At 41.2% G+C, this 27,846-nt stretch overlaps 2 protein-coding genes across 13 annotated transcripts in view; both read left to right on the top strand.

Moving 5' to 3' along the window:
- elp4 (elongator acetyltransferase complex subunit 4) overlaps positions 1-27,846 on the top strand; it is a 211,413-nt gene that overhangs the window by 162,057 nt on the left and 21,510 nt on the right. The gene's annotated exons all lie outside the window — the stretch shown is intronic.
- LOC135555552 (paired box protein Pax-6) lies at positions 2,314-25,924 on the top strand. Of its 11 annotated transcripts, XM_064988143.1 has the most exons (15): positions 2,314-2,454; positions 8,429-8,587; positions 11,542-11,596; positions 11,904-11,957; positions 12,885-12,908; positions 15,511-15,641; positions 15,980-16,021; positions 16,112-16,342; positions 16,888-17,053; positions 21,225-21,383; positions 21,533-21,615; positions 21,750-21,900; positions 22,295-22,407; positions 22,785-22,920; positions 24,478-25,924. In XM_064988143.1, the coding sequence occupies exons 4-15, from the start codon at positions 11,945-11,947 to the stop codon at positions 24,561-24,563; spliced, it is 1,335 nt and encodes a 444-aa protein (XP_064844215.1). In that variant the 5' UTR covers positions 2,314-2,454; positions 8,429-8,587; positions 11,542-11,596; positions 11,904-11,944; the 3' UTR covers positions 24,564-25,924. The 11 variants fall into 11 exon arrangements, with proteins under 11 accessions (XP_064844215.1, XP_064844179.1, XP_064844152.1 ...); XM_064988107.1 differs by lacking the exon at positions 11,542-11,596 and having other exon boundaries at positions 16,112-16,327; XM_064988080.1 differs by lacking the exon at positions 11,542-11,596.

Raw genomic sequence — 27,846 nt, 5'->3', positions numbered from 1 at the left:
CATACAAATAACTTCAATACTATAATATCACAATAGAGAACACACATAACAAATGTGAACGCTTCATACCATCTCGTTGGTGTTCAGACGTACCTTGCTGCCATTGCAATCAATCCAACCCGAGACGTGAAAATCCTCCTCCATTCAGAAGTCTTCAACTTTCTCCCTGAATCTCTCCGCTTTTCGTTGGGACCTTTATCTCTGTGTGCAACGGCGGCAGTAAACAGGCGGCTCGTGACGCGTATTTAGCAGCATAATGTTCTGCATGGCTGGAGAGGGGAGGCTGAACATTAAGGGATTTGTTTTACATTTTATCAGTCTGAGCGAACAAGAGATCGTCATTCCCTGGATAGCTCGTGTTTCAATTGGACCCAAACTATCCATCGAATTCCTTGCATTTCTGTCTCTTCGCTTTCCACAATCAAAAGGCCTATATATACAATCATGTAAATAGGCCTATACTACATTGAAATAATTAGGTTATTATTGTTGCTACTGTTATGATGAATTGTTTTTGTCGCTTTTATTGCCACATTAATAATGTACTATAACTTTACAGTATTTACACTGTAACACACATACTTTCAAGTATTTGCTGCCTGAAATATTTTTGCAGATAATTCTTACATCAAATTAGGCTTATTATTAATAAAATATCCCCAATAAAAAAAATGTTGGGCCATCTCAACCTTTCCTATGAGAGAGAGAGAGAGAGAGAGAGAGAGAGAGAGAGAGAGAGAGAGAGAGAGAGAGAGAGAGAGAGAGAGAGCGGCTGGTGTGGCTGTCTGTGTGTGCTGTTGTACTGTATGCATTAGGAAGCGGGGTGACGGTGGTAGAGGGAAGACCGGCTGGACAGATTTGCGTTCACGCCTGATCGGCTTCTGGAGAGCGGGGCCGTGTGGGCAGGGGACGGGAGCACCTGGTCTAGCCACAGCATCCCGTCTCGTTTTATTGACAGCCTGATAAGCGGGGCCAAGCCGTGCGGTTTCCAGCACGGATGTCAAGAACCCTGATGCGTTGCACGGTTTCACGACCTCTTAATGGTGGATACTCCAAATAAAGGCCCAAACACAGGTAGTTCTGACCGCCCCGTACCTGCGCCGCCCGGACTCTTCCTGAGAGACGCGTGGCACTGCTGTTGTCCATTTACTCTCCGACCTCCTGTTCAAATTGACACAAACGACAGAGGTTGTGACATGTGTCTGCAGGCTTTTAGCCTGCCTTTCTGAAGGGGGAAACGGGGGGCATATTACGGGTTATGGACCAATAATACATCAACTCCGCGCCACTGCCAGTGAAGATTGTAAACTTATCAACTTGTGCACATAAAGAAGAAGAAAAAAGGTTTTAGGATCACTTTATACAACGCCTAATGTAAAACGGAAAGTGATCATTTTCAGGTTGCTATATATACATATATACATTGCTCTTCACAAACAATTCTAAAATGTTATTTTATAGCCTCTTCTCCGAACGTCAAGGCATGACAGAGGTGATACCTTCACTAAGCCCTGAACTTGTAGAACAATAAGTAGGTTACTGTGTTGATAAAATAAAATATGAATTTTACACATTGACCATGTTAGTGAAATATCAATACTTTCAATATCTATTTAAAAAGTGGAAATATTTCCACATCGACGGGACATGATTTTCCAACACATAATCATGTTGTTTCATGCAGGACCCTCCGATGCTTCCTCCGCTCTCAATTCAACATGCTTCAACTCCTAGATCACCAACAATACTCCAGCTCCATGCGGACTTGTTTTTCTTTACTTGTAGGTCTTTGTGCGGTGTACTGCAAGTCAGCTTTTAGCAAGTACTGCCTTATAATAATCTGATCCATGAAAGCTGCGACCCCATAGGCTATACAGGCCTATGGGATTCCATTTGCCATAAATGACTTCATGTGTCCATTAGTAAATGGTGCACTAGTAAATATAAAAGTCCACATTCTAAATTGTCCTACTTCTATTTTGCACATATGTTCCCATTTTAACCTATCAAATAATTTTCTGAAACTTTATACATAGCCTAATGTTCAAATTCCATCCAATATAACATCTAATCAAGTTGCAAATAGATTTCAAAATCTAGCCTTTCTTTCAGTCAAAGTTAAAGACAATAAAGATGGTGGGTTGATCGAATTGTGGCGGGTGCATGTGCCCGGTATAGAACTTCCCCCATTCCATGCCTCCGAAGGTGACGTCGGACCGTCGCTCTAGCCAATCACTGCCAAGTTGAGGCTGATGCTAAGGGAAAGTTGGTGGTAAGCGAGGCAGTCTTTTTTTCACTCTCATTGACATTTCAACTCCGCGGCGGATCCGAATGTAATCTGGACCCATAACTTTATCTTGATTTGTTCCAGTGACAATTTGGAGGGTGAAGGAGCGAGTGCTGGTATCAGCAGGATATCGGTCAGAGGTCTGCGCCCTCTACAACCTACATCAGGTGAGTTTCACCGCATTAGGTGATTTATACATCTCACATTTCAATCGGATGCCTTATCACCCTACTGCATGTTTTGAGTGCTTTGCACATCGGAGTTCTTTCTTCGCTTCGGATTGTCAAAATATATCAAATGATTTCGTTGTCTATGCTGTGTATTCTATCTATCCTGTGCGCACCCGGGATGGTAACATCAGTGGTCTGCTTTTTTGTTGTTGCCAAAGCTTCCAAACTTTAGAATGCATCTGATGTTTCTGAAGGTGTTTGATGGATTGGTGTGGCTATACAGACGGCTGAGTTGAACGTGGATAATCTCAGTGTTACTGGAGGTAGTGTAAGCACTGTTGTGCATGGTCTTTTGATGGGTCATGCGACTGTGCTTTTGCTAGTATCGTAGCGCAGGAGTTGATGACTCGGGTAGCGTGTAATTAGCGATCTTCACTGAGGTAGAAAGTAAGACGCGCTTACACAAGTCTTGTTATAAGCTTTAACGCGCACGGAGCTGGACATCGATATTGACATTTTATATTACTTACACTGCGATTGACGCTTTGTAATTCCAACAGTTTAGTAGGAGTGATATAAACCATCCAAATGGTAATTGTGCATATTTCTTAAATGACCAAATAGCCTAACAAACCTACATTTTAGCCTGATTATCACGAGACTACGTTATATAATTATCATGAGTCTACGTTATCGTCTACGTTATATGCTTACTTTTAGCTCAAGTAAGTTATTTGAAAGTTACCCAATTTAAATATAAACTTGAACTTGAAGAATAATTAAGGCAAATAAAACGATACTGTAACTTTAAAATTGTTCACCGTTGTTTGAAAATGAGGTAGCCTAAGCTTTAGATCGTTAACTGAAATCGGGTTTTCAATATATCAGCCATTTTCTCGTCTTCAACCGACGTTATAGGCTTGCTCCTGTGCATTCTAGAACCTGCGATTACAGTGTGTTCCACGGTGGAGTACCGAGCCCTGCGCACCAAGATCAACCTGTCTGTTAGTTGTTATTGGTGACCGCGTTTCTCCAGCTGCCAGGCCGCGGAGGAGCGCTGTGACACCATCACCTCCGAGCAGACCGTCTTCTGCCAGGAGAGGGCTTCACAGTCCATCCACACTCCAGCCTTCTAGCGTCCCCGCGCCACATTCCCTGCCAGACGTCAACCAAGGAGCTAAATTAGACAACTGAGATTACGAATTCACCTTGTAGGACTTTTCACTTAAATGCCTCACTCAAGGAAAGTTTGTTATCAAAGTTGAAGTGATGAGTTCAAGTCTATAGCTAACTTTACGCAGAGAAAGCCATTGTAATGTTGAGTACACTTTCAGCATCTTAGGCCTACGGCTGGTATTTTCACTAACACAATAATTCCCAAGTCGCTAAAAGAAGTTAGCATATTATATTAATAGAGCAAAATCAATTTTGAATCAAAGTATATTGGTCCAATACGCAGACGTTATCGCGGGTCCAGCGAAATGCTTATAAAATGCTTTTTACGCACACATATATAGGCATACTGTATGTCGTGTTGACATCATTTCCCTTGCAGGCCAGAGCCTATAATGTCCAATTCAGTTCCCTCAGCTTGTAAGATAATTGTTTTGGGATGAGAGCAAACCATTATTCAACAACAAACTTTAGGTTGATCCTAAAATGTATTGTATTTGTTTGCAGAATTCAGCTGGTTAGTGTGACGTGCGAAGAGGTAGAGTTATGCGCTGACAGTAAAAGACAGCTGCATTCCCGACGGCACGAGCTCCACGGCACAATATGTCACAAAAAGTACATTTCTGAATATCTTTGAGCCATGCAGAAACCCGAATTAGCCTGGAGTTAATCAAATGGTTGTTGGTTTAAAACAGAATGGTGTGTAGGCCAAATACATTTGTTAACTTGCAAAATATATTTTATAATGAATTATACGTTTTAAAATCTTATTTGGTGGAGTGTCTTCGAAGACATTTCGTTTTGTCGTATTTTCTATGAAATAAAACATACAGCGATGTTAAATAATATTTTAAAAATTATTATTATTGTAACAACATCACATTATTATAGATATGTGTGTTATTATAGCTATGTATGTTATAACAATATATACCTTAGTCTAAATAATGTTATCTCCAATAATATTGGATTAATTCAGTGCAAATGTTAATGCCAATGTAGGCTATATTTGAATGTCATTAGGTAGTAACTATAAAATAATTAATATATGAATTAATATCCCTATTGTTATATTTTTCTAATCAAATGTATTTTAACCACCAAGGATAGTTATTATCTTTCGAAAAAAATATGAAACAATTGGCAAATGCATTAATTTTCCATTTATTCAACGCTCATGCAATTTGGCCGCTTGGCCCAGACTTTGTACTGTAATAGGCCTACAGAAGGAAGGGTCAGTGTCCTGCAAAATCACAGAGAATGTGGAGTCGCTGAATGATGACAGCTCCCTCCCTCTCATGGAAGACTCGTCCGCCTGCCTGCTCTACATTTAGAGAATTATTGAGATGATAAAGCTCTCTCTGTCGGTCCCAATGGCTCAACGGTCCCCATGTCCCTCAAATCTGGAATCTGGATAAGTCAATGGAGGCCAGCGCGCCCCTCTCGGCTTTGTTGATGTTTTCTAATAGACCTCCTTCGCTCGCTCTCTCTCTCTCGCATGACGTCAGACGTGTTCACCCCTCCTCCCTCCTATAATTTTTTTTCTCCAAAGTTTTTAGAGGGGCCTCAAAGACCACTTTGCCTCAGGGGAAAATAGCGACAAGATTAGGATTTCTTTTCAGGTCCTTTGGCATTGCTGCTAATCCGAATTGGGCTAATTGCTAGTCTGTATACAGTTACTCGTTTTACTACATTTTCACACTTACCCTGAAGAAGCTTCCCCTTAAACAGATAAATATATATATCTGCACTTCAACGAGCATGATCGTTCAAAAGGAATTATTATGTATTGCTATATTTGATCCGGAACTTTAAGTGAGTCAAGAAAAACTAAACGTTTCGTGAGTAGAAGAATGGAGACAACGCATATAGCACTCGGAGCGGATTTACTTTCCCAAATAAATCAATAATCTATTGGACGTATTAGGCTATTGTCTGCAGAGAAAACAACTCGACACACTCATCAGGGATTCTGTCTTTCACTGAAGCGGGTTAGTAGAGAATGTTCGTCAGCTGCAGACTGCTTACAAGGGGATGGCTATTAAATTAGAATTACAATGTGGTGTGGTTACATATAAATGTCACTACTAGCAGTGTCCTTCGTAGAGGCCTATATTTTGCCTGTAAATTAGCATCAATTTGATGTTATTCACGTTTTAAAGTTAGATTAGCCTAAGCATATTTAAATGCATATACCAACATAATTCATAGTCGGTTAAAACATTATTTTTTATGATTCGTTGAAAAACAAACATTAGGCTACACTTTCAACAACACGACTCACGATTGTGTGAGCAGGATTTTGCAAAGGTGCATTCATTAAATCAAAATAAATATTGTCATTAAATAGGCTTAACAATGTTGTCATGCATTTGGGTTGTAAGTGTTTGCACTGGCACAAAGTGTGCGCCTGCTGTAAGTACAACATTTCCATTCTATTCTGAAAGTATCAGGTGCAAAGTTTGGCGAATCTGGCGAATGTGGTGAATGTGGAAAATCTGACCAATATAGTTGATTCATTTGTTTTGCATTGTGCACAGTTCCCACACCGTAAATTCTTGCAACAACGATTTATGTAAACATGTGTGCTGGCATGTCATGCACGTGGCTGTAGTATAAAACTGTTCTGCTCACTTTACTGGCTGCACAAGCACTTTTAGGTTTATCATAAACTGCCAATTCCTCTATTATCAGAATAAAGTTTCCCTGAACAAGATACTCATTAGACCATCAGGACTAATCTCCATGTACAAACACACAAACACACGACCCCAAAACAAAGTCAAACACTAGAAACGAAAAAAATAATCTAGTCGAATAGGCCACCAGCTTCAGTGACTAAACACAGTGAAGGAGAAATGGGACAAAATGGTGGGTTAGTTTACAGCTTGTTTGGGGAGAAAGTTCTGGCCGAAGTGTTGTTCTTGTTCCTCACCGCAGGACTCTGGGTGACAGTTTGTGCTGGTCCTCGCGGCTCATTATCTCGCGCGCCCACTGAGGGCCCCATTCACCCCCCCTTCAGGCAGCGTCGTTTGTCTCCTCATTGAACCCGTAGTTAGGAATGTGATGGTTGTCAGGAGCCCTCTTTCACCTCCGAGGTAGTTTATTGATGAGCTCTGACTTTTTCACGTCAAAGGAAGTCAAGTGTAGGCCTCCCTCCATTACTTCATTTCATGCTCTGCACTCTCCAAATAAGAGCCCCATCCCATCCCCCTCTCCTCCTCCGTCTCTCCATCTTCCCCTTTTTTGTACCCCAATTTTGCTTTGGGTTGGCTCCACACATCCAAACAGCTCGCATCCCCTCCTCCACCGGCCCTGGTCCTTTGGAATAAGCGACGGGGACTCCCAGCACTGAGACTGGTGCTTCGCAAGCTACGAGTGTAAGCTTCAATACGGGCTCGGAGGGGGCTTTCGGATGCGCTGAGGTGTGTCGTAATGGCCGATAATTAAACCGGCGCAGTTAGGGAGCGTGTGGTCATTGCTGACCAGTCATTTGCTTCACTTTATTTACGCGTGTTATTTGCCGTCAGGTCATAGAAGTGACGTCGCCTTGTCTTGCAAATGCGTCCACAACAAGCAGCAGAGCTTGCCTAAAAGCAGGGGCCCTTTACGCATGGCGGGGAACCGTGTGTGTGTGTCTGTGTGTTTACAATGTCCATGACAGGCTGAGCAGTCAGTGAAGGTGATACAAAACAGTCAACAAAGGCACGTGGTGAAAGTTTGCGTTTGTTTTCAGCGAGTAGGTGACATTAGTGGTAATTTACAAGTGTACTTAATACACAAAGTAAACAGTGTCCCCTTTAAAAGCCACAGCTGTCAATGGGGAGCCCTCCTCAGCTCATTTGTCATTAGTAGTGGCCCTGCTCACCAAGGGCCAACTCACTATGCACTCCAGGGAGACACTTCACAACCATTGCAAACAGCCATGCAGAGCTGTTGACAGAAAGTCAGAAACTATTTGTTTTCATGCAGACTCAAAGTAAATATGAAGTTTGTTCCAAAATTGCATTGGAACAATTAATACGTAAAATAATAGAGGCTGCACGATAGCAATACGCCTAAAACAGAAGAAAACATGTATCTTTAGGCACATTTCCCACAGAAATAGCATAGCCTACGCTCGACAACGCAAGAACGATTTGAAATCAGCTCCGTGGAAAGAATGATCCATTCATGGAGCTGACTGCTTCAAAACGCGTCCACATCCTCCGTTTTCCCAGCGTCCTGCCCTCGGGTTTAGCTGTAAAACATGCCTGAGATTCCCACCACCACGGAACCAACTCGGCCTCTGCTGAGACCCACCAGGCCTTTGCTTTCTATCCAATGGGGATCTCCGAGGCAATCCAGTTTCTTTGCATAGTAGGGCAGGCAATATTCAGATAGCGAGGGAAAGAGAGAGAGCGAGAGAAAGAGGGGTATTTGCATGTGTCTGCTGATTAGTGGGTTGGGGAGACGGGTCTCTCTTCTCTCTCGCTCGGCCCCATTTCCCGCTTTGGTGGTGGGGGAAGTGTTTCCGTAGGGGCCGATGATGACAGAGGTCGAGGCAACGCACAGAGCACAGCAGACCAGAAACACATACAGTAATACACTTGTACCATCACCAATCAGCATAGGTGTGTTCTCTCTTAGCCTCCAACCCCTCTTCTTCTCCCATTCTTTCCCTCCCTCCCCTTCTCACTCTCTCCTTCTCTGCCCCACTCTCTCATTCGCTGTCTCGCTCACTCACACGAGCGCACATTCTCGCTCACTCCGCGGTCCTGACATCTGAGTTCACTGTCAATCTCTGTCTCTTTCGCAGGGATATCCCTTCCGTCTCCGCTGAAGATCACTGGAAAACTATTGTTTCCTCTTACTGAAAAACCACCACAATAAGACTGCCCTGCATTTGTTCTCTTTCTGTGGCACGAAGAACTATTTGACAAGGACTTTTGACAGCGGCGCAGGATGCCTCAAAAAGGTGAGAGTGGATATCTTCCCAGTAAAAAAATTGTCTGTGCATTTCAACCCAGTCTGCAACCCTGCAAACACATATAACTTAAAATAGGTTAGATTAAATGCAGAACAATCAATAATTGAAAACGAATATATTATTATTATTGCGCAATAAGCATCTCACAGGCTGCAGACTAGTATCGCTACTAGGTTGGAGTTTGTGTAGCAAGTGTAACCCCTGCTAGGCTGCTTATATTCCACTCCTACTCTGGAGATGTACAGTGCGATTTGAAGCAGCATTCGGGCTGGCTTTCCTGTTTATTTTATGTGCTCTTTAATGATCGGTTGTGTTGGTGTTTACGGATAGCTTAATGCTTATTTATGACAGCAAAGAGTAAAAAGTCACGTTAGGCCGAGACAGTGATCATGGTGGAGAATGGGGAGCAATGACCCGTTGAGGAATGGTGTCAGTTTGATTCATAGACAGCGGAGTCACCCAAGCGCCTTCTCTGAAATGCTCCAAGTACACGGTGGGCCTATTTATTTTTCCTCTTGTTTGCGTACCAAAGAAAATATACCTCAAATTGAACTTTTCTTCTAAGCATGTGAAGTATTGTGCAGAAATAGTTACAATTATCACTACAGGTATTTAAGCGTGCCTGCAAGTTACTAAAATACTTCAAAACGTTTTAGAATTAGAATACAATAAAACAAAGCATTCATACTAAAAGGCTAAATACATAGCCTATTATAATATTGTCATATTTATGTTTTTATCAACATAGAAAGTATATATGCACAACTCAAACATTTTTAAGATAGCGTCACGTTCACTGATTCTAAATAAATACAACTGTCAAACGAAAGTAGCTGAAAGTTAGGCCTATATTTCATTAATAGCCTAATCATAAATGTTATGGTTTAATTTGTGTGGTGAAATTAACATAGGCCTACTTCCCCTTACAAAAACGGGCTAATAACCCAGTATTACATTAAAGATAACACTAAGATGCTTAGTGCATGTAAATGCATAGTGCTCACAACTTCCTACCGAGCTATTGTTTGAGATCGTAATGTATTTCTGCATGTGAATGTTGTGAACTCGGGATCCAGCAGCCTGAATAAGCATGTTTAATTAAGACGATTGTTGTTGATTGTTGTTACGGATTAGGTACTACTAAAGGAAAAGAAATTCAGATTAGACCCTTGTTAACCTCAGCAACAACCACAGAGTTTTCGACACTAAGTAAATGATTAACTTGGCCGATGGTGTCAATACAGACACGCGGGACACTGCTGGGACACTGCTGAATCGCAGTTCTCCAAATATTTAGCAGAAATATTGTTTTCAAGGCAGAGAGGAATTGAGGATTATTTTGCCATTCGCCACTCCCGGGGCTGTTATGTGTATTGTTGAGAGATTTATTTTGCATTGGTGGGTTTGTACTTTTACGCAGTTAAAATATTGTAATGAATGTGGAGGAATCTAAATGAATGAGTTGAGCAATGCATTTGCATTGTAAAAATAAAATGCATTGTTTTCAAGAGTTGTGTTTAACCACTTTTGGTGTTTTCAGACAGCATACTTCTAAGAACAGGGCTAACGTGTAAAAAATATCGGATACATTTCCTCAACAAAATTATTCCTCCGTTTGCGACACAAGAATTGTTACTGTTAACAGTTTTCTGATAAATTGCAAAATGGCATTGGAAACACGTTTTTTTTTTTGCAATAGGCTACTTTCTCCAGAAAGTAGGTACATATAAGTCTCACTTCTCAAGCCAATTCATGTTTCCAAATCCTAGGTTCGGGTGCAGTACACACATGCCCACAACAGGGTTGTTTTTGCGTAAAGAGACTAAATTAAACTTCAGACTATTCCTTCACCGGCCCCCTTTTTAACCGTCCATTTGAAAAGGTTCTTTATTGCGTTTGTCTTTTCTGATTGAGCTCCCCACTGAGCTGTTGTATCTTTTTACAACCGTCACCAGCTACACCATTACCTCCAGATATTTACAACAAGAAACTACTTTTCCGTTTCCCAAAACGTAACAAAAATCCCACATTGGGCTACGGGGACCCGAGGTCGCGGTCATCCGCTGTGCCAGTGGGAAGGTGTTGTGTGTATGGTCCCGGAGGGGGCGGATGCCTTCGGTTCTTTGTATTCTGGAGTTGTTGGTACGTTTAGTGGGAAGATGTGTTGCTAGTTGTGGAGGCCGAGTTGTGCGGCCCCGGGTTTGGGTATGGTGGTAGAAAGGGGTGCATTGTTGGGACTCCGGCAGGCTTTGTATGCCGGCCTCTACCCCCTCCTGGTTGGTACTTTTGCAGAGCATTGAGGCGAGGTAGACAGCGTGTGTCACTGTACACATTGGGCGATAGGGTCTAGATTTTTATATAACTAGAAACACCCTAGTGGCGGTTGATTTATGTTTAGGCCTGTTTATAAGCCATCAAGTAGAACAAACAAAAACATGTCAAGGAATCAGAAACAGGTGACCAATAAACCATGCACGTGCCAAATAATAGCGATGGTTTCGACCATCGACGTAATTTATTTATTTTACCGTCTTCAATTAGGCCTATTTAAAGTGCCCGTTTCTTCGAACTTCAGGCTGACCAAAATAAATAAATACAGAAATACAGAAATACAAATGCTCTCATATGAATAACACGCAAAATCGACAGTAGCCTATTTATTAATTACAATTCTAATTCAATAATCATTTTTATTAGGCTTTACTTGTCAAATGTAACACACAGTCTTCGCAGTACTATTAGTACTAGGAATGTACTATTAGTACTAGGGCTGTACTATTAGTACTAGGGCCGTACTATTAGTACCAGGGCTGTACTATTAGTACTAGGGCTGTACTATTAGTACTAGGGCTGTACTATTAGTACTAGGGCTGTACTATTAGTACCAGGGCTGTACTATTAGTACTAGGGCTGTACTAATATACTGTTTTGCTTTGTCCTAGGGAGACATTAAGATTGGCTAAATTGTTTTAAGCCGAGAGTCAACTCTTTTTCCAGGCAAGTTTAATGCTAAAATATATATGCAATGGGGATGTGCCAATTCACATGGATTATGGCTATGTGGAATTTATAATTACAGAGCAACATTAAGATTACAGAGCAACATTAAGATTGGATTGCACCAAAGTATCCGCCCTAATTGCCTTGGAATTCGAAGTAACTAAAAGGGAAAAAATACGAAATATATATATTTTTTAAAAGAGAGAACATTTGTGAATTGTAATTCTTAACTTTGAATAGCAATTACATTGTAATTATGCTGATACTAACATTGTTATCATCGTTATTTCCTTATGACGCACAGAATACCACAGCCAAGCCACGTGGGAGTCTGGCGTAGCCTCAATGATGCAGAACAGTAAGTGGATTTGCATATTTTTGTTTTGACACTTTGATACTAACCGCAAATGGAGATATGAACGCATGCAGCCACAACTACCCTTCTGTCTTTATGGGCCCTTAACATAACACCCTTAACATACTCCTTAGCATATTAGCTTTATTTTATTATTTTTTTCCAAAGCTTTTGATTTGTTTTTAGTTTCAATATTTAAAATGGTGTGTCGCTCTTGATGTTTTTAATTTAGCCGTGTCCTTGTGTTTAGATGTAATGCATGTAATATGACCCCTTCCAGACCGCAGAGTTACTGAACATTGACAGTTAAGAGTCTAATTATATATCCTCCATTCATCTCCACAGATTGTTTTAGTTTTCTGCTATGTGCGAGAGAGAAAGAGAGAGAGGGAGAGAGGGGGAGATGGGGAGAGGGGGAGAGGGGAGAGCGAGAGAGTAGAGGGGGTTGGGTTGAAGGGGAGATTTTTCTTTCCGCTCGAGTTGGTATTAAATAATTGCACAGCCGTCTGCATTAGCTTTAGAGCTGACTGCCAGGCTGCGTACACTATTAGCTGGGGCGGAGAATGGGAAGGGAAAGAAGGACATTGCGTGAAAAAGGACGAATATTGATTGTCTAATGTAGACTAGTCTCCTCATTAACAGAGCCAGAGTTAGAATGGAGATTCCTTCATTACAATAACAACAGAGTAGAACTGTAAACTCACGGCAAAAAAACAACAACATGATAAAACATGATATTGTCTTGCATGGGCGCCATAAAGGATAATTGACTGTGTGTTGGCCTATATTGCTTTCTAGTCTGTAGTGTGTTATTACTTGTCTGGATTGTTTATCATAATGGTCCATATGAGTTGCTGACTGGCGAAATGAACTAAACCATAAAGGATGAAAAGTAACGTTATTTTCTCTCTTGTCTTGCTGCTGGACTAGAGGTCTATGACATCTGTGATGAAGGTGTGTGGAATGATTTCCTCTGCTATTCTCCTTACCTTGATGACGTGCCTGTGCTGTAACACCTGCCTATATAGACACATTTTAACCTGTCTGAATTCAATGTACCTATAGCTAGATCACGTGTAGAGCATATTGTTACATTGTTGTAGGCCCAGGTTATATTTGCAATGCAAGTAGGGAATGTGATATTGTTCCCTATAAGGGAAAATGACAACATACAGAACAAAAGGCCTGAATGTAGGTCAGATTAAGAAGGACAATTGATACAGGAATGTTTCATAGAAGACTATTTATTTTGTATCATAGTTTTTTAAACGTCTAAATACAGTCTATTGAATATAATTTTGAACAACATGGGAAGCCCATTATGCGTCATAGAGGCCATCATGGCATTACCCAGTGCTCTATGCGCTGACAAATGGCTTAATCACAGATGATGTTTGCTTGCCAGTTCTCCTTTATTGAGATGATGTTTTAAACGAGGCGTCGTTAAAGCTATGTACAGCCCCCTCTGCTCCTGCTTTGCCCCAAATTGATGTTAATGGGATGCTCCCCTGGCTTGGCTTGTGATTTCTGGTGCGAATGGCCGAGGAGATATCATTGGGCCCGGCTCTATGTGTTGTTTAAAGGTCGCCGCGGCCTCGGTGGCTTTTGTGCTAACAACTCCTGGGTGTATATGGAGGGGAGCGTCCAAATTGACACCATATGTTTTCCTATTAGTCGACTAGTAATAGAATACAAGGCGCATAATCAGCGCCAGCGGGCGAGATCGACGCTGCTCGCGGTGGGGAATTGGGCACATGATTAAGACTTAACCTTTGAAGAGCTGAAATGGCATGTGATATCCTTATCTGACGGCTTTATCGATCATGTGGATGTACATGATGGTTATAAATGTGTTGAGGTGACGGTGCAACCATGTAGACCCACAGCGAACCGCTGTTTAGCGCGGGTAGGCCAATTTGAGAGTAAGACGCCTATTAATTCCACTTAATCCTGGAATTACCAAAGAGCAAGAGGGATGATAATGGATTTGCTATTAATCAGGTCCACGTTGGATAAGGATCATTGCACATAGTAGCCTAAGAGCAGTGTTTAATTATGTTAAACAGATTTATTTTCACTCAAAACATGGCTTTCAATTGGCACAAAACGTGCGTAATGCGTATTGTTCCCATTTATAACGCACATACAACGTATTCCCAAGCAGATCGCCCACTGATTGCACACAACAGGATTGTAGTGGCTGGGAGGATTTGTTGCCAAATACAAACAAGAGAAAAAAACCGAGATGTCAGATTTAATATGTTGAGAATCCAAGCGCGCCCTCGTTGTTGTGGCCGCGCGTCGCCCCTGGTCACCTTAAAACGAAGCTTCCCTCGAAGGGTAAACGAGTAGCGTCCAATTTTGTCTGAGTGATATCCAAATCCAGACAGAAAGGGTCGTTTTATCGTGCTACTATTTGTCGTGACGATGCGTTTTTCAAAAGCAGAGCTGTGTCATAAAGTGACATGCCTGCCACAAGTGCTCCAACTGATCTTTTCAATTAGCCTTCCCATGCATGATCCGAGGCGACTTCCGCCTATTTCCAGAAATTAAGCTCAAACTTGACGTGCAGCTAGCTTTATTTTAAAGACAAATGTCAGCCAGCCTCATCACATTCCCCCTCTTCTATATCTGGAGCTTATTTATTGCTAAGGAGCCTCTGCTCCCGGAGTCAATGTAGCAGGCGGCAGCGCAAGAGAAGGCAGCGGAGATCTGGAGCACAGTAAGGCACTCCGGGGAGGCATCCGTCCCACTTGGCTTCAGGTTTGCTGGCTCTTTCCATGCTTTAATCAACCTCCTCATCGACTACAACCCGCCTCTTAATTAAGTGTTTTAAAAATACTTATATTTCGATAACATTTATTGAGGTTTGTTATATTTGAGGCTACCTAAATGGTTGGTGTTTTGGTGTGATTGTGTTGAAGGTACATTGGTGTGTTTGTGTTACATTGGTATGCTGGTGCGTAACAACACATTGGAATAGCGGTGAGGAGGATTGGGGGATTTAATTTCGAAGTTTGGGGATTTGAAGACGCTGAATTTTGGGTTGGCTTGCTCACTTGGCGAAATAATGCTGGACAACTCTCGTATGACTGAATTCACCTTTGGATAGCCGATTTCAACTTTAAATTGCTGATTTCACCTTTCAATAGCTGATTTCATCTCAGTTGGATGGGGATGTTTTGGTCCAGATCATTGGATGCTGTTGACACTTGCCGTGCATGTGTTGATTCAATGCTATTGCATTACAGTGACTATTGTCTAGAGTGCTGATAACAATAGAACAATGCATAACTATTATATATTCATTTTGGTGATAAATGTACTATTAGAATATCTGCATTTCCTGTTTCATTCTAGGTGTAGCGTTTTGTTCAAGATGAATGCCTCCCCTCAACGTTATTGTTTCACCTTTGCTCTGAAAGCTAACCATCTGAAAGGAAAAGCATTACCTGACTCACTGCTATGTTGTTATATAACATATTGTTGTGATCATAACCTTGTTGTTACATTGCAACCGTAGCCTATAATTGGGCTCTCCTTTGTCTCTGTTCAGGTCACAGCGGTGTGAACCAGCTGGGCGGTGTGTTTGTTAACGGTAGACCGCTACCGGACACCACCAGGCAGAAAATCGTCGAACTTGCTCATAGTGGCGCGCGGCCGTGCGACATCTCCAGGATTCTGCAGGTGACCAGGGCATTCTTTCTGTCTGGTGCAGGAAACCCGAGCTTTCAGTGTTTTTATTTGTATTTTTTTAAGCTACCACAAAATAAAACATAACAATGGGATTTCGTTTTCCTTACTGTAGCCTTTTTATTAATTTAAAAACGTTTTTCGATAATTATTAGCTGTAAGAAAGCCAGACAAAGCCTAATTGCTTCTCATTATAATCTATATCCTATTCAGATAACATTAAGGGTAACATATCGTAAGTAGGCCACCACTTTCCCCCCTAAGAATAGTTGCATTTTAGAAAGTGCACACTGTTATCCTATACCATTTAAGGCATATTTTTTTGTTTATAGACCCATGATGACTCAAAAGTCCAAGTGCTGGAAAATGAAAACGTAAGCTTATCATTGTTTGACGTAATCTTCAAAATTTCGCAACTAGTCTTAAATAATGTATGTGAATTGTGTCTATTGTTTTCTATCCAGGTGTCCAACGGGTGCGTGAGTAAGATCCTTGGCAGATACTATGAGACTGGCTCCATAAGACCGAGAGCGATCGGAGGCAGCAAGCCGAGGGTAGCCACTCCAGAGGTTGTGGGGAAGATAGCGCAGTACAAGAGGGAGTGCCCGTCTATTTTCGCCTGGGAGATCCGCGACAGACTGTTGTCGGAGGGGGTCTGCACCAACGACAATATACCCAGTGTAAGTGCAGTGAGTGTAAGTTATGAGCATGATTTTTTTACCACCTGAAATGATTTCTCAGAGACGGAAAGCATGCATGATTATCAGCCAAACATTTAGTCATGAGATCATGACTGCGTTACATGTGAAAGACATGCATTACGTATTTCCAACAAATGGTTAGCATGAGTTAACTTGTAGAGACATTCATACATTTCATTATTTATATTTGATTCGTAATTAGCCAATTTTGCACCACATAGGGCCTACATGTAAAATACAATTGACAATTGTTGATGTTTATAACAGGCATATTTTCAATGTTTGGCTAGTTATTAAAATGTATTTTCTCAAATATTATTTGGAAATGCTCTGTTTACATCTTTACTTCCAGCTCACTTGTCAGGATGTGACGTATGTGTGCGCGCGCGTGCGTGCATGTGTAAATGTGTGCACCATAGACATGAATAAGGTTTGCACGCTCACAGTGCTCGCGTGCCTACACACTATACCGGCGGTGGCGCGCATTTTTCAATCATGGCAGGCGCTAATCAAACCGTTCCGTTTTGTTTGTCTTTCAGGTGTCATCGATAAACAGAGTCCTCCGCAACCTGGCTAGCGAGAAGCAACAGATGGGCGCAGATGGCATGTATGACAAGCTGAGAATGCTCAACGGTCAGACAGGAACTTGGGGGACACGGCCAGGCTGGTACCCCGGAACGTCAGTGCCAGGGCAGCCCAACCAAGGTGAACCTCAGTCACTAATAATTTGACAATGAAGAAGCATATAGATATAATTACATTTGTGCTATTCGTGAAATCATATAATTATCTCACCATTATCCGAATGTAGGCCAATAGATTAATCCATTATTTGTAAATGCATTCCGTTTGACTTTTGGAAGGAGTAGTAGGGTTTTTATAAACCAAATTGTTGAAATGACCTAATGGTCCATGTAAACATTAATATCACACACTTTTTTTGTCATAAGAACAATGGATGTAATGCTATATTGCAAATGTTAGGCCTATACCCTGGCCCACAGTATATCTTCGCTTCTTTCATACATGACTAAACGGTCACTTTACGCATGGGTTCTGGCTAGACGAGTATGACGTAACTGATTAGTGAGTAGTGTAGCTTTGTAGGTAAACCTTAAGCTAAGGTCACAATTACAAATATGTTACGTAATAAACATCTTAAATTATTATTATTTGTATTTAACATTTATTTAACTAGACAACTCAGTGAAGAACACATTCTTATTTACAGTGATGGCCAACACCGGCCAAACCCGGACGGCGCTGTGCCAATTGTGCGCTGCCCTATGGGACTCCCAAACACGTCCGGTTGTGATATATCCTGGATTCGAACCAGGCTGTCTGTAGTGACGTCTCTCACACTGAGATCCAGTACCTTAGACCGCTGCGCCACTCGGGGGCCCAAGCCATAGTTTTCAGTGGGTCTTGGGCATTTACTTATAACACTTCAATAATTTAATATGATTGGATGTCGTTTATGATTGGTCAGCATATCAAGCAGGTATTGTCAACATGTTTTGATGCCTTTGGTGGACAAAATTCCCAATTAATCATTGAGTAGTCGATTAGTGAACGGCCAATGAATCAGCAGTCTCAATGCCCACACTGTCTCCGGTGGGGATATGCGTGACAGAGGCCTGGCCTTTCAGCGGAGGTGTCCGTCCAACAACCCGCATTTCCCTCCTCTCCTGGCAGGAAAAAAAGCCCGAGGATCCGTGTGCGGGATATCAGTACAAAGGAATGTTTTCCTTCACACGCAAGGATTGGTTATGGGAACGGGCCTGCTATGTGTAATTGCTCATTAGAGAGAGCTTCGTCCCTCGTTATGGTGACATGCAGGAGTGTCTAGTTGAGGGAGACTGATGGAGAAATGTTCCACAGGAGACCCCTGGACACTGAATGACAGGCGGAGCGATTAGCCATGAAAACATGAACGTTACAAAGATAAATGTTTATGTTGTAGTTATTTTTTTGTGCTCTAATAGACTATTGTGAAATACAGAGCCTAAAAGAAAATAAAGGCATTGCACCTGCTCGGGGCTGGGTATGAGAAACAGTGGTATAATTTGATAAGCATCAAGATATGTTTCTGCACAGAATTTAATTTGCTTTGAACATAAAGGCCTTTTGATTTAGTCTTATGTGGACCTAAAAATTATTTTTTCATGTTTATTTCATTTGTATTTTTTTTATAATGTACAATAAACTATTGGCTTACTTCAGAACTAGACATAGTTATTCACTATGTTTACACTCTGTTTGAATTAATGTCATTATTGATACTAATAATAGTAGGCTATTAATAATAACAATGTCAATATATAATTAATATATATATAATTAATAACATTAATATATAATAACAATATTATTAATAATAATAACAATAGGCCTAATAATAATAATATTTTTTTATAAGTATTTTAATGCAATATTTTTAGGCCCTTAATGCAATATTGCTTTTCAGTTTCTTCGATTGAAAATTAAATGACATGGGCATTTACATCAAATTAAATTGGGAATTGTTTCCAGGAGTTCATTTCAGGAGGCCCATAAGGTCTAAACCATACGGCAAGGGTAGGTCTCTGAGGAGAACGAAATATGGTCCCTGTCAAACAACAGCTACGCAACAGTGGCTAAAATAATGGTTACAAGGAGTGTGACAGGGCTTGAAAGGAGACAACTCTATCTCGAGAGGCGGAATAAAACTCTGTGGCAATGAATTATTTTTTCTCTTTCTCTCATTTCGTTCTGAAATGGTACTAAATCCCGTCTGTAGAATTTAGACCAGTCACTTTCTCTTTCAGTTGAATCGGTTTCTTAAGTATTTTTGATCCAATCTCTGTTGGCTAAAAGGTGCCGTTATCTATTTCGGCTGTTTCTCCGTGCCACTGCCGGAGACACAGTGATACCAAAGAATGAGTTTATTTCCCAGGGCTTTTTTTAAAAGAAAACAAATCCCAAACCTAGCGTCAGTGGGTCTGGCGGAGGGATAATAGGCCGCAAATTCACTCCTTTTTGTGGATTATCCTTCGAGAAGAAAGACAAAGCGCTGAGTGGACGGACACAGGCTGTATGAAGAAATGTTTTAATTTATTTCAAAACGAGTAAGATATTTTAAAAAGAGACATTTTAATAGTCATAATCCTATTAACACATTAATGTCAACCGAAAACAAATCCAGGCAATTATCATTATGTGCTATAATTTAGCACTTGCTAGATGTCTGTGGTAGTATGTCTAATTCATGGGCTATTTAGTCTAGGCTACCACAATGTTATCGTCCTAAACCTAAAATATGACAGGTTCCTTATGATGAATTTGCTTACATAACATGCAATGTCATGGTCATTTTGTGCGTATTTAAACTGTTGTTATGCAAATAATATTACAACAAATGTTTTATGGAATCTCCCAGGGGGAAACTAGCCTGGGTACCAGTCTGTTTTGGTAACATTCCACTCCTTGTACTCCGTGTCGTATGCCAAAGATGTTTAGCGTGGCTGGAGTGGAAAGAGCGGAATGATAGCTACAAAGCCTGGTACCCAGGCTAGTGGAAACATTCGATCCTATACATTTGTTTAAATAGGCCTATGGATATGTTAGAGAAGAGGAGCCCGTCGTGACTCCAGTGGAAGCACTGTGTCATGTCCGAGACGACCCCAGCTGGTAAACTCAGAACATTTGCTGTATGCAGGTGCACCTCACGAAACGACTGGTCAAACAGCGTCACACACATAAAAACCGACATTCTCCAAAAGCAGCCCTTAATTGTTTCATTTCATATGAACTTCTCGAATGGATAATGATGTGCAAAACCAAGGCAGGCGTTAGTTATTATGCCTGTCCCTAGAACAGAAGCCCATATAGGCCTACCACGGACAACCAGGAGCCGTGAAGAGATAGGCCTTATTCAGCTTGTACAGGGGGTTGCATGCTCTCTCCTCACTCATTTGTTTCCAATTTAAGATAGGAATTTTGACTGGCGTTTAGCTGGCCGGGGGACGTGATTAATGATGCTAGTGGATAAGGGTTAACACACTGAACTCAAAGCTCTGTTGACCGGGATCCTCGTGCGCACAATAGTTCACCAAAGCACAGAGAGAATCCTTTTGTCACCTCGTCCGATTGAGCTGCTCCATTTTCCTCTGGTGATATTCTGCCCACGAAGAGTTCGCTGTAGCCAGCCCTCGCTGTGTGCACAGAGTTTAATGGTTTCCCTTACCCCGAACGGCATTGTTTCATTGTGAAAAGCACCTCCTTCTATTCAAGTATTGGTGGTCACCTCAATGGCTATACGAAAGCCCATATGGGGACGGCCATTGAGGCATCGCAACGCTCCTAAAAGGGGGAGAGAGTTTGGGCCTGAAAGGAGTTCGCCACATCTAGTCACATTTCTCTTAACCCTTTGAGCACATGTGCCATTGTTGAGAGGTGATAAAGGATCTAAGTTCACGCAGCATTGCTGAGCAATGGTCTTTTTCCCACAATATTTTACAAATAACTAGTCGGTCTTTTATGGCTATTGATGTCTCTGAAAACAAGCAGCGATCAATATGTTAGCTAGATCATTCATCCGTCATCATTCAATGTCCATCCTCAGTCGGTGTTATGCCAACTAGGCCTACAATGACAGCTTTTCGTTATTCTTCTAACAGGTTGCTTTTAACGGGAACATACATAAATATAATAGAACTATAGAAATTAATTCCCTATTGGGCTATTGGGCTATTGGGCTATTGGGCTATTGGATGACATGTTATTTTTCGTAGTTTACTTTCAGAACTATGAAATTAAATAAACAATATATTAACGCATGCTTTTTGGAGATGTAGTAGGCAGGCCAATTCATATTTGTTTATTGACTTATTTACAGATGGCTGCCAGCCACAGGACGGTGCAGGAGAGAACACCAACTCCATCAGTTCGAATGGGGAGGATTCTGACGAGACGCAGATGCGACTCCAACTAAAGAGGAAACTACAGAGAAACCGCACGTCGTTCACCCAAGAGCAGATTGAAGCACTGGAAAAAGGTCAACTTGAATTGACAAGATATTCATATTTTAATGTAACGTCTAATTGAACGAATAGCAACATTCACCCCAGTAGCTTACACATAATTCAATTACAACAATATGTTTCATAGCCTATACTAAAGATACGTTTTCATATCGTATTCCAGAATTTGAAAGGACTCATTATCCTGACGTTTTCGCGAGGGAAAGACTGGCAGCGAAAATAGATCTGCCTGAAGCAAGAATACAGGTGAGCGGACACATTTTGAAATATGCATTGCACTGCATTCCATTAACATTTTGCTGCTTGGTTCTGAAAAAGACACACAAGAATCCATGAAGAGCCTACATACACGACTAATGTATGATTGACGTACTGTGCAGGTGTGGTTCTCAAACAGAAGAGCGAAGTGGAGGCGGGAGGAGAAGCTCCGGAACCAGCGTCGTCAGGCCAGCAACTCCTCCAGTCACATCCCCATCAGCAGCAGCTTCAGCACCAGCGTCTACCAACCCATGCCTCAGCCCACCACACCGGGTAAGCATGACACTCATATACCATTCCATCCATCCACAGTGGGACACTTGTCAACATTAGGAATATTTCAGTAGGTCCACCACTCATTTCAATGCCAGACAACTTAATTAAAGACTAAAATAGGTATAAGGGATATTTTTTATTGATATAAAGTTGAGTTGAATAATAACTCATCATATGCTTCAAATGACACTTGATGAAATAATTTTTGCTGATTTAGGCTACTTTCAATGGTTCATTGGTTAATCATGCATGTAAGCAGTGAAAAACAAAATCCCCTGAGCTACCTGTCAAGGAGGGCGTGGCTTTACTCACACTATGCTCCCTATCTGCCTTCACTGAATGTATGAACGAAAACAGATTTGAACCAAACATTTGTCCCCTTCTTCCTCAGTGTCCTTCACATCTGGGTCTATGTTGGGCAGACCTGACACGGTCCTCACCAACACATACAGTGCACTGCCTCCCATGCCCAGCTTCACCATGGCCAACAACCTGCCTATGCAAGTAAGTCCACAGCCAGGTACTAACTAACCTGACCCTGTTCTGTCTTCGTTAACTGTGTTAACAAATGTCTAGGTTGTGTTCTCGTCTCAAATGTGCAAATAGTACAGTTACAATTGTATTTCAAAAGCCAAATACCATTATCGCCAAGCTAGTTGTAGTCAACCTTCGTAGGTACAATGATTATGTCCTCTTCTAATCCTAAAAACAGGTTGAGGAGAAATCAAACTGTAGTCATAAACATTTCTAAATGCCTAAAGGAATATAATAGCCTGCATCCCTAGCTGGGCTTTGCTGTAAGGACTGACTGACTGCTGAGCTGAAGAGGGTATATAGTTGGCTAAGCTAATATATAAACGTTATTCTCTCCCTATCTATAGCCCAGCCAGACCTATTCCTGCATGCTGCCTACCAGTCCGTCTGTGAATGGGCGGAGCTACGACACATATACGCCCCCTCATATGCAGGCACATATGAACAGCCAATCAATGACCACTTCTGGTACCACCTCAACAGGTAGGCAGAAAGTCCATTGTTTCCGAAACACGTTTGGCCATTAGCGAAAATGAACAAATCACGTTTAGTCTCTTAGCTAACTAACCATCTGCCACCAAACCATTAAATAGGGGAGGCTGCATAGCCATACACACATTCTCTTTCTTAATTCATGCTCTACATTTCCCCATAATCTGCCATTTTGTTTTTTCTCTTTGATCAGACTACAGACACATACTGTACCTCTACGTTACACACCATCTCCTGACATTCTAATCTTAGTGCCTGAACGCACCCCATTCCATTCCAGCTCAACGTCATAATGTCATTTAAACCACTCTAGACGGAGGTTTTAGTTCCAACCCATTACGTTGCTGTGGAGGGCCATATATACTGGTCATTGTCATGAAGGGTTAATGGACCATTGACATATTTCCTCTAAGCTAAATCACTAATTAATTTGATTCATTTTCTGTTGTACTCTCTGCAAGGCCTCAATCAATCTAGCTAACTTATTACTGATGTCTTGAAGTGTTAAACAATGTGATTCATAAAGCTACTGTTCTGTGTGCTAAACTTCTTATTGCTGAATACTCAAAGGCTTAGTCCCCTGTGCTTAAAGGCCCAGTGCAGTCAAAACTGTGATTTCCTGTGTTTTATATATATTTACACACTATGTTGGTATAATACTGTGAAATTGGGAAAATTATGACAATGTCCTTTTCGTGTAAGAACTGTTTGATTAGACCGCCTGAAATTTCAACCTGTTTTTGTGGGATGGAGTTTTGTCCTGCCTGGTGACATCACCAGCACTAAATGAGTTAATAGACCAATAAGAAAGACAGTTCCAAACCTCTTTGCCAATAACAGCTAGTTTTCAGTCCCAGACAGTCCTAGAAAAATTCTTGCTTGAGAAATTGCTATTTTTGTTTCTTTTTGAACACAGTAATTGAAAACAACCACTGTAAATTACTTAATTGTTACACAGAAAAGTATTTGATATTGAGATAAAAATGACTGAATTGTACCTTTAAGCTTTCTAATGACCTATCCTGTATGGCTGTGGGCTCTGTGCTAAAGCATTCATCAACTCGGATGTATGCTATGTGCTACGGCACTTACCTCTCAATGGCCTATTTTGCGTCATGGTTAGTCTCTCAACATGATGGTAATTTCTCAGGCTAAAGAAATGTTGAACTCAAGCTCTCCTTACCAAACACAGTACAGTACAGAGACACTGGGCCATTTGGACTGAACTCAAGCTCTCCTTACCAAACACAGTACAGTACAGAGACACTGGGCCATTTGGACTGAACTCAAGCTCTCCTTACCAAACACAGTACAGTACAGAGACACTGGGCTGTTTGGACTGAACTCAAGCTCTCCTTACCAAACACAGTACAGTACAGAGACACTGGGCTGTTTGGACTGAACTCAAGCTCTCCTTACCAAACACAGTACAGTACAGAGACACTGGGCTGTTTGGACTGAACTCAAGCTCTCCTTACCAAACACAGTACAGTACAGAGACACTGGGCTGTTTGGACTTATATGTGTCTCTCTTCCCTCTCTCCTCAGGACTCATCTCTCCTGGAGTGTCTGTCCCTGTCCAAGTCCCAGGCGGCGAGCCTGACATGTCTCAGTACTGGTCAAGACTACAATAGAGAGAAGAGCTACTTCTCCCTGTAACTGTTCACCCACCGCCCTCCGCTGGGAGCTCACACACACATGGAGAGAAGTGGAGGAGAGAGAGAGACTCTGGGAGTGCCCAAGGACTAAAGGGTGTGGTTGTTTCCACTGGGACCGTGTGTTGTTCTGTAGCCCTTGGCACATATGAGGACTGGGGAGAACAACGATGGGAAGAGAGGGGGAAGAAAAAGACAAAACGTGGACCTCTGTAAAGTGCCCGGTGTTTAACATTTTCATGGAACAAAAACTTCATTTTTTTCTCACTTTTCAAGTAATTGTTTCTTTTTTTCTGTCTGTCTCTTGTGTTTGTATATGACCGTGTGTATGTTATGATGAAAAACCCAGATCAAGTACTGATAGATGGACTGCTAGAAAACCATGTTGGTCTTGTGTTTGTTTTTGAGGTAAAGGAGAACCCAAGAGATTTCTGCCATGACTATTTTTTTATCTGCTTACATCGAGACTTTCTACCAGACTTTGCACGGTCTGTGGACTCATGTGAAACTGTTGCATATCATCCGAGAGGAGAGCTGTGGGGAATAGACTCCGTGTGTTTATTAAACCCATTTATTGGTCATACTCCTTCAAAATGGCCGTCAGCAGAGGAGGACCTCCAGTCAATCCACCCACCTCAGCCTTGGGTCTTTGACTCCTGTAATATCACACAAACTGTATAGGCCTGGATATTTCACTGTGGTCACAGACAACCACATTATCACAGGAATTGTACAGACAACCACCACTAACAGTTTGCAAGGACAGTGGGACATTCAAGACCTGTTCATGGACTTCTGCTGTGGTGGATGGATTGATTCTAGGTTCAAGACTTGTTCATGGACTTCTGCTGTGGTGGATGGATTGATTAACGGTCCAAGTGAAGAGCTATAGATGCAGAGGAGCTGTGGAGTAAAACAGTTGAATCGCTAAATGGTAGACTGTCTTCGATATAATCCAATTTGTTCATGTCAAATTGTAAGTATGTCTTCCCTAGAAATCAAAAGATTTCTCCAATAAAAGTACATTTACATTTTTATCCCCCAAGAATATTCTATAAATGTTTTCTACACATTTTCATGCATCATAAAAATACATTTCTTTAGGTCAGGTACAATTAGTCTCTTAGGTATAGTTGTATTATAGTGTCCTATTGTCAAATCATTTTGTGCAACTAGAAAGATTTCACTCCAATAATTATGATTAAACATGCTTGACAAAGTTTGAAACATAAGTGTTTGGCAGTTGTTTACAAGTACATATCAGATTTAATCATTGTTGATTGTAAAACAGACCAAAGCCTTTGTATTTCATCTATTACACAATGCTTTTTGTTGTTGAAGATATTAGTCTTGTGTTGCATCATTTTGTAAACATTTGATGTTCTATTACAGTGACCTAGAGTATGTTTGACTGCGGACTAATCGAGCAGTCCTTATTTATAATTGAAGACCATAGGTGACTGTGGACTAAACGAGCAGTCCTTATTTATAATTGAAGACCATGGGTGACTGTGGACTAATCGAGCAGTCCTTATTTATAATTGAAGACCATGGGTGACTGTGGACTAATCGAGCAGTCCTTATTTATAATTGAAGACCATGGGTGACTGTGGACTAAATAGTCCTTATTTATAATTGAAGACCATGGGTGACTGTGGACTAATCGAGCAGTCCTTAGAAGACCATGGGTGACTGTCCTTATTTATAATTGAAGACCATGGGTGACTGTGGACTAATCGAGCAGTCCTTATTTATAATTGAAGACCATGGGTGACTGTGGACTAATCGACTGCAGTCCTTATTTATAATTGAAGACCATGGGTGACTGTGGACTAAACGAGCAGTCCTTATTTATAATTGAAGACCATGGGTGACTGTGGACTAATCGAGCAGTCCTTATTTATAATTGAAGACCATGGGTGACTGTGGACTAATCGAGCAGTCCTTATTTATAATTGAAGACCATGGGTGACTGTGGACTAATCGAGCAGTTGATTATTTATAATTGAAGACCATGGGTGACTGTGGACTTATTTATATAATTGAAGACCATGGGTGACTGTGGACTAATCGAGCAGTCCTTATTTATAATTGAAGACCATGGGTGACTGTGGACTAATCGAGCAGTCCTTATTTATAATTGAAGACCATGGGTGACTGTGGACTAATCGAGCAGTCCTTATTTATAATTGAAGACCATGGGTGACTGTGGACTAATCGAGCAGTCCTTATTTATAATTGAAGACCATGGGTGACTGTGGACTAATCGAGCAGTCCTTATTTATAATTGAAGACCATGGGTGACTGTGGACTGTGGACTGTGGAAATCGAGCAGTCCTTATTTATAATTGAAGACCATGGGTGACTGTGGATAATTGAAGACCATGGGTGACTGTGGACTAATCGAGCAGTCCTTATTTATAATTGAAGACCATGGGTGACTGTGGACTAATCGAGCAGTCCTTATTTATAATTGAAGACCATGGGTGACTGTGGACTAATCGAGCAGTCCTTATTTATAATTGAAGACCATGGGTGACTGTGGACTAATCGAGCAGTCCTTATTTATAATTGAAGACCATGGGTGACTGTGGACTAAAGTCCTTATTTATAAGCAGTCCTTATTTATAATTGAAGACCATGGGTGACTGTGGACTAAACGAGCAGTCCTTATTTATAATTGAAGACCATGGGTGACTGTGGACTAATCGAGCAGTCCTTATTTATAATTGAAGACCATGGGTGACTGTGGACTAATCGAGCAGTCCTTATTTATAATTGAAGACCATGGGTGACTGTGGACTAATCGAGCAGTCCTTATTTATAATTGAAGACCATGGGTGACTGTGGACTAATCGAGCAGTCCTTATTTATAATTGAAGACGTGTGGAGTTTTCTAGCGTCGTCTGTCATGCTTTTTTGAGTTCTGCGTTGTTTTTCAAATATGTGTACATAGAACGTGGACACGTATACAGGGTCTACGTCTGAGAAATGCTTTTGAGATGAAACGTCTAAACTGTCTCTGAAATATTTCAATTGAATTTGATTTAAAATGGAGCTTTCTAAATGTATTTTGTGAAAACTATAAAAAAAACAATTTTGTACAGTAAATATAATGAAAGCTTTTTTCGTGTAATTAATTCTTTAGCCAACATCAAAAACGATGCACCAGGTGAGAATAGCCACACAACATATTACCACAGCCCATTTTGAATGGTACAAAGATAGAGAATTTCCATCCAAACAAACCAAAGTGGGGCCA

Source organism: Oncorhynchus masou, chromosome 2, assembly GCF_036934945.1.
Source record: "Oncorhynchus masou masou isolate Uvic2021 chromosome 2, UVic_Omas_1.1, whole genome shotgun sequence".
Lineage (NCBI taxonomy): Eukaryota > Metazoa > Chordata > Actinopteri > Salmoniformes > Salmonidae > Oncorhynchus > Oncorhynchus masou.
The sequence above is the reverse complement of the archived record's forward strand: the minus strand, read 5'-3'. Positions and strand labels throughout refer to the sequence as shown.

Excerpts from the sequence above, each read along its gene's own strand:
- LOC135555552 (XM_064988080.1), top strand. Across the intron at positions 16,022-16,111 it reads AAGTGCTGGAAAATGAAAAC|GTGTCCAACGGGTGCGTGAG; the intron begins GTAAGCTTATCA and ends TTTTCTATCCAG. Across the intron at positions 16,343-16,887 it reads CCAGTGTAAGTGCAGTGAGT|GTGTCATCGATAAACAGAGT; the intron begins GTAAGTTATGAG and ends TTTGTCTTTCAG.